Source organism: Alosa sapidissima, chromosome 14 (assembly GCF_018492685.1).
Source record: "Alosa sapidissima isolate fAloSap1 chromosome 14, fAloSap1.pri, whole genome shotgun sequence".
Classification (NCBI taxonomy): domain Eukaryota; kingdom Metazoa; phylum Chordata; class Actinopteri; order Clupeiformes; family Clupeidae; genus Alosa; species Alosa sapidissima.
This window is the reverse complement of record NC_055970.1, coordinates 3665435-3672934: the sequence shown is the minus strand read 5'-3', so window position 1 is coordinate 3672934 and position 7500 is coordinate 3665435. Positions and strand designations below refer to the sequence as shown.

General features: G+C 51.4%; 1 protein-coding gene across 1 annotated transcript in view; it reads left to right on the top strand.

Moving 5' to 3' along the window:
- The window catches only part of LOC121681825 (C-type lectin domain family 18 member C-like), a 25981-nt gene that overhangs the window by 14212 nt on the left and 4269 nt on the right, over positions 1-7500 (top strand). Inside the window, exons 10-11 of the mRNA XM_042061769.1 lie at positions 1-5; positions 6999-7090. The exon at positions 1-5 is cut by the window's left edge and continues 92 nt beyond it. Of these exons, the coding sequence (XP_041917703.1) occupies positions 1-5; positions 6999-7090 (97 nt within the window). The remainder of the gene's footprint in view (positions 6-6998; positions 7091-7500) is intronic.

Sequence of the window (7500 nt, the reverse complement as noted above, 5' to 3'; positions counted from 1 at the left end):
CTAGGGTATGTGTGTGTGTGTGTGTGTGTGCGTGTGTGTGAAGAATGAGACCTCACGGTCCAAACTCACAAAGGGGATGCGCGCTCTTTCAGGCAACCAAGGTACACGAAGACATTGACGAACCACAGACAAGTGCAAACTTTGTGCTAAGAGTGCTGGTTTATTTACAGTGTTCAAAAGTGATAAACAAAAAACTTTGAAAAAAAAGGCTACAAACAAAAATCAACACGAGGGTTGCTCACACTTAAAAGACTTAACTAAACAAAATAACCAATACAAAACTAATAGGGATTCAAAGAGTTAAATGTTCACAAACCAAACCAGACTCAGCCTCACAGCAAGCTGCTCTCCCTATGCCACTCTCTCTCGAATGACAGAAGCTCAGCCTTTTTATGGGCCTACCCATTAGAAACGTCACTCAAAATGGTGGGAGAGTAGTGCACAAACAATTAACAAAATAAAGACATTAATCATAACAAAAATAAACTTGCCTTGATCCTAACAATTTTACCCTTATTTTACGCTATAAAAATATATATATATACTTTCTCTTTCCCTAAAACCAGTTCAAAACCCTAACCACAATTACAGACACGCCATCAAAACAAAAAGTACAAAAAGATTGCAACTTTGACAGTTCGGGTTTTCTCGGGGGACCATTGATGGCGGGACACACAACAAGGAAGTGAATGCAGTCAGTGTAGATGCTATGGTGTGGGAATACTGGTGCGTGTGGTGGAAATGTTTGGTGGAGCAAAACCAGCGGGTACCTCACGGCTTGCGGAGATGTTGTGGATGAAGACTGGTGAGTACAGAAATATGTGTGACGCTATGTGACGGTGAAATATGAATGTGTTCAGAACACGCTAAACCGGTATCGCGTGTAATGAACTTGCCAAGTGCCGTGTGCAGGTGTGTGTCGGGAAATGTTTGTCAGTTATGTGTAGGGACAACGTCGGGAGCATTTGGGGAAAAGTTTAACTGGAGGGCAACTTTTCCACATTTCCCCCCTCCTCTGGAGACTCGACACAGGGGTGGCGAGACAGGTAGTCAGCAACCAGGTTGTGCTTTCCTGGCCTGTAAACAACCTCAAACTTAAAGGGCTGCAACGCTAAAAACCACCTTGTTACCCTTGCATTGGTGTCCTTCATCTGGCCTAACCATTTCAGTGCTCGATGGTCTGTTTCAAGCCGAAAGTCTCTACCTAGAAGGTAGTAACGGAATGTGTCCAAGGCCCACTTCACCGCGAGACATTCCAGCTCGACAGCTGAGTATCGGGTCTCTCGTGGGAACAGTTTGCGGCTAATGTAGGCGACTGGCCGCTGTTGGTCGCCTTCCCCCTGGAGTAGGACCGCCCCCAGCCCAACCCCAGAGGCGTCAGTTTGGACTGTCCATGGCTTGTCAAAGTCAGGGCTCTTCAAAACTGCATCGCTGCACAGAGCCTCCTTCAACTCTGTGAAGGCTCTCTCGTGCGGCTCCTCCCACCTGACCCTTGCTGACCCAGACTTCCTGGTCAGGTCAGTGAGCGGCGCCGCCATGGTGGCAAAGTTAGGCACAAAGCGCCTGTACCACCCTGCAAGACCCAAAAAGGACCTCACATCCTTCTTGGTTTGAGGCCGCGGGCAGTTGCGGATGGCCTCGAGCTTGTCAGTTTGTGGGCGGATCACACCATGGCCCACAATGTGACCCAGGTACCGCACCTCGGGCTGAGCAATGGTGCATTTCTTGGGCTGGATCGTCAACCCAGCCTCGTGGACGCGTTTGAAGATCTCGGCTAGATGTTCCACGTGCTCCCTCCAGGTGGCGCTGTGGACCACGATATCATCCAGGTAAGCACCAGCAAAGGCCCCAGTCCCTTCCAGCACACGGTCCATGAGCCGCTGGAAGGTGGCTGGCGCTCCCTGGAGACCGAAAGGCATCTTTGTGAACTGGAACAGCCCACGGGGTGATCGGAAGGCAGTGTAGAGTCTGGCCTCCTTGGCCAGTGGGACCTGCCAGTACCCTTTGCTCAAGTCCAACGTCGTGATGAACCGGGCCCCACCCACCCGTTCCACCAGCTCCTCGAGCCGTGGCATGGGGTAGGCGTCGAAGTGGGTCTGGGCATTGACTTGGCGGAAGTCCACACAGAACCTCATGGTGCCATCCTTCTTCGCCACCAGGACAATGGGGCTACTCCAGGCACTGTCCGAGCGCTCAATGACGCCCAGTCGCTCCATCACCTGCAGCTCCTCCTGGAGAGCAGGCAGTAACCGCTCCGGAACCCGGTACATTCGCTGCCGCTTCGGGGTGGTCTCTTTCAGGTGGATCGGGTGCTCAGCCAGTGAAGTAGTCCCCGGCTGCCCGGTGAACAGGCCTTCTGGGATGATAGCCCGCAGCTCTTCCTGTTGCTCTGCAGTGAGATGGGAGAAGTCTGGTTCCCCTGCTATGCAGTCAGTGGGGAAAAACTGCTCAGGGGTGTCATACTCTTCCCTCACGGCTTGCACCATGAGCTGGTCACTCACTGGCGGCTTCCTGTCGTGGTACTCTTTGAGCAGGTTTATATGGAACACCCGCTGTGGCTTCCTCCTCCCAGGCATGGCCAGCTCGTAGGTGGCTGGCCCCATCTTCCGGCTGATGCTGAAGGGCCCCTGCCACTTGGCCAGCAGCTTGTTCTCCTCTGTTGGCAGGAGCAGGAGAACTTTCTGGCCGGGCTGGAACGTGCGCTGTCGGGCTGACTTGTCATACCAGCTGGACTGGGTCTGTTGAGCGTTCTCCATGTTCTCCCTCACCAGGGTCGCCATCTCCTCCATCTTCTCCCTCATGGCGATCACATAGGTGAGGATGTTCGTGGTAGTGGCGCTCGGTGACTCCCAGGCATCCCTCAGCAAATCCAGAGGGCCCCGCACTTGCCTCCCATACAAAAGTTCAAATGGCGAGAACCCGGTTGAGGCTTGGGGTACCTCACGGTATGCAAACATGAGGTAAGGGAGCCAGCGATCCCAGTCCTTGGCATTAGCACCCACGAACTTTCGCAGCATGCTTTTGAGGGTCTGGTTGTACCTCTCCACCAGCCCGTCGGTCTGCGGGTGGTAGGGAGTGGTCCTAATACCCCGTATCCCTAACAACCTGTAGACCTGCTTAAGTGTGTTCGACAAGAATGCTGTGCCTTGGTCAGTTAAAATCTCCTGTGGGATCCCTACCCTTGAGAATAACTGTAGGAGGGCAGGGGCAATGGTTCTGGCGGTGACTTTGCGGAGGGGAAAAGCTTCGGGATAGCGTGTAGCGTAATCACAGATTACAAGGATGTATTTGTGACCTGTCTGTGTGCGCTCAAGGGGACCGACAATATCCATTGCTATCCTGGTGAAGGGGACTTCAATGACAGGGAGAGGCTGAAGTGGGTATGGCTTAACCCTCTGCTTGCTGGTGAGCTGACAAGTGGGGCATGTCTTGCAGTGTGTGTGAACGTCTGTGTACAAGCCGGGCCAATAAAATCTGTTAGAGATTCTCTGCAGGGTCTTCACACTACCCAGGTGACCTGCCCATGGGATGTCATGACCCAGCTTGAGAATATTAGGTCTCAGGCTAGTGGGGATAACCAGCTGCTCAGTGCTGCCACCCTCTGGCTGGTGGTAGAGCAACCCATCTTTAACAAAATAGTCCTCCCCAGAGAGGGATTTAGCCTGGCCTGTGCTCACACCGTCAATTTCAGTGGCCTTACTGAAAAGATCTTTGAGCGTCTCGTCCTGCTCTTGTAGCAATTTCAAATCATGGGGCACATCCCAAACATCTGGAGCTGCAGTGGGGGGTACATTCTGCTCTGCACTCGTCATGGACTCAACTCTGTGAATCAGCTTGTCACGCCGGCGCTGATGCCGGCCCTTGCGTGGCCTGTTTGTGTCGGGGGGCGCAATCTCTTCATCATAGTAGGGGAACAATTCACAGACCTTCTGCTTCTCTGTCTCGCCATCTGCCACTCTTTTAGCCTGAGATCTGGTCACAACCATACTTATGGGTGAAGTAGATTGCACCAGCTCTGGCAAAATTGCAACATCTTGGCCCAACACTATGGGATGATGGAGGCCCTTCACTACTCCGGCTTTGAGAGTGTATGTGTGGCCGTGTACACGCAGGCATATTTCAGCTAGAGGGTATCGGTGCTCGTCGCCATTTACACACCGCACCCGTAGGCATCCTCCTGTCAGCATTCCTGGCTGATTAACCAGGTGGGGTTGCACCAGCGTCTGGGTGCTACCGGTATCTAAAAGGGCTCTAGCTGCTCTACCATTAACCGCAACATCAACAGTCTGCACTCTGTTCTGGACTTCTGGCAGACTGGTAGTGGTGACCTGAGCACTGGGACCAAAACTTCTTGGTCGCTTGTCAGGGCAGTTACGTATGAAATGTCCGGGCCTGCTACAATGGTGACATAACGGCTCAGTACTTGTGGGTGCGGACTGAGTGGATGCAGGTTGTCCATGTGGAGATGCTCTGGGTGTGTGTGGAGGTGTGCGACTACTTTGACCCCTACGCTGATCCCCACCCCTAGGACCCACTCCCGCACCATAGCCCGCAGACTTACCCCTCTCCGCAGGTTGGCTGAAGCCCTGGTAACGGAAGTCCTTCGGTCCACGACGGGCGGCGAGGAAGGAGTCCACCAGTTCTGCTGCTCGTTGTCCGGTCTGTGGATCATGCTCCTTGACCCACACGCGCACATCAGGAGCCAGCGAACGCAGGAACTGCTCCAGAATCAGAGTCTCTCCGATCTCCTCCACAGTCTTCTCTGTGGGCTTCATCCATTTGGTGTAGAGGTCTTTGATCCGATTGTAGAACTCTCGTGGCGTGTCGCCAGGCTGGATGCGAGGGTCCCGGAACCTCTGACGGTAGACCTCGCAGTTTATCTCAAACTTGGCCAGGATGGCGTCTTTCACTTTCAAGTAGTCTCTGGCGTCTGCAGGATCCATAGCCACGTATGCGGCTCTCGCCTTGCCCGTCAGGTAGGGCACCAGGAACGTGGCCCAGTCAGCAGGGGGCCACCGGTATGCAGCAGCGAGCCTCTCGAACGTGGTCATGTACTGCTCGACGTCATCTCCCTCCTCCATCTTGGGCACCGACGCTCGGGTCCAGGTTGCTGGGGCTGGTCCTCCTTGGTTCATCACTGGGTGCTGGGGGGCTGCAGGCATCCACAGGGAGGCTGGCAGCGTAGCAGGCTGGCTACTCGGGCCAGCAGGGACCATCGCTGGATGTGCAGCAAGAGGCACCACAGGAACCGCAGCAGGAGGCGCCGTGGAGGCGACGACAGCAGGGGGCGCCGTGGAGGCGACTACCGCATCAGCAGGCGTTGCCGAGGCGACCCCAGGAACGGCCCCTGGAGCTGCAGGGGGAACTCTTGCCCTCATTTCTTCCAGTTCGCCGTGGACAGTGTTGAGTTGGACCTGGACGTTCCTCCATCTCTGCTCCTGTTTGACGGCCTCCTTCTCCTGGTTGCTCACAGCCCTCTGGAGCATCTTGAACATGGAGGCGAAGTCGGGTGCATCACTTACTTTCTCCCCGTCTGTTTCAGGCACCAGGTCTTCGACCCCCTCCCCGCCATCTTCTTGGCGGGTCGACATCAGCCTGCCCGTGTCTTTCAACCGTCGGTACGCCACCTTACTACGCACTTGGGCTCGTCTAGTCAACCTTTCTCTCAGTGCCCTAGGGGGCGCCACAATCCCACCGCTGCCACCACGTGTGAAGAATGAGACCTCACGGTCCAAACTCACAAAGGGGATGCGCGCTCTTTCAGGCAACCAAGGTACACGAAGACATTGACGAACCACAGACAAGTGCAAACTTTGTGCTAAGAGTGCTGGTTTATTTACAGTGTTCAAAAGTGATAAACAAAAAACTTTGAAAAAAAAGGCTACAAACAAAAATCAACACGAGGGTTGCTCACACTTAAAAGACTTAACTAAACAAAATAACCAATACAAAACTAATAGGGATTCAAAGAGTTAAATGTTCACAAACCAAACCAGACTCAGCCTCACAGCAAGCTGCTCTCCCTATGCCACTCTCTCTCGAATGACAGAAGCTCAGCCTTTTTATGGGCCTACCCATTAGAAACGTCACTCAAAATGGTGGGAGAGTAGTGCACAAACAATTAACAAAATAAAGACATTAATCATAACAAAAATAAACTTGCCTTGATCCTAACAATTTTACCCTTATTTTACGCTATAAAAATATATATATATACTTTCTCTTTCCCTAAAACCAGTTCAAAACCCTAACCACAATTACAGACACGCCATCAAAACAAAAAGTACAAAAAGATTGCAACTTTGACAGTTCGGGTTTTCTCGGGGGACCATTGATGGCGGGACACACAACAAGGAAGTGAATGCAGTCAGTGTAGATGCTATGGTGTGGGAATACTGGTGCGTGTGGTGGAAATGTTTGGTGGAGCAAAACCAGCGGGTACCTCACGGCTTGCGGAGATGTTGTGGATGAAGACTGGTGAGTACAGAAATATGTGTGACGCTATGTGACGGTGAAATATGAATGTGTTCAGAACACGCTAAACCGGTATCGCGTGTAATGAACTTGCCAAGTGCCGTGTGCAGGTGTGTGTCGGGAAATGTTTGTCAGTTATGTGTAGGGACAACGTCGGGAGCATTTGGGGAAAAGTTTAACTGGAGGGCAACTTTTCCACAGTGTGTGTGTGTGTTTTGATGTATGTGTGGTGAAAAAGTGGCTAGAAGGAGAAAGATAGAAAGTACTTGAAACATACAGACCTTAGACCAGTCCAACAGTTGAATAAAACACTTTCATGATGTAAGTTTTTTTTCCGATACTTTTAGTTTAACTTTCCAGTTTCTAGTTCAAAGCAAGGATCAAAGAAATTAATTGATAAACCACGATTTTCATCTAGCCTTTGTAGTTCACCGCTCCCTAGAAGTTGTGCTTTTGTGCCCCTCTGTGTGCAGTGTCCTGTCCTGACCACCGGGTGTCCCTCTCTCCCCTCTGTGTGTCCACAGCTTTGGGAACTGCGTAGAGATGCAGGCTGCCAGCGCCTTCAACTGGAATGACCAGCGCTGCAAAACACGCAACAGATACATCTGCCAGTTTGGTGAGCCTCCAAACGTGCCATGCACATTATTCAGACTCACACCACTCTTCAGCCAGAGTGAAGCTGAATTTCAGTCAGTTGTGACAATTTCTTGTGGAGCAAGTGACGAGATCTTCAGTATCAGTATCAGTCTTCTTAAGAGGGGGAAACAAGTCAATGTTTTGGGGAAATTAGCTAAGAATCTATAGGCTAATCGGTCTAACCCACTTACAGTGAATTATGCTAAACTACACATGGTTATTGCTTATTCATTGTTTATTATTAATAATAAACAATTGTTAATTATTAATTGTTATTGTTTATTATTAATGACACAGAAGGATCTGTATCCTCTTATCTACAGTAAATCTGGGGTCGACGGAAAATAAGCTTACTTCCTAAAAAGTTGGCGTGTTCCTTTACAGTAGCAA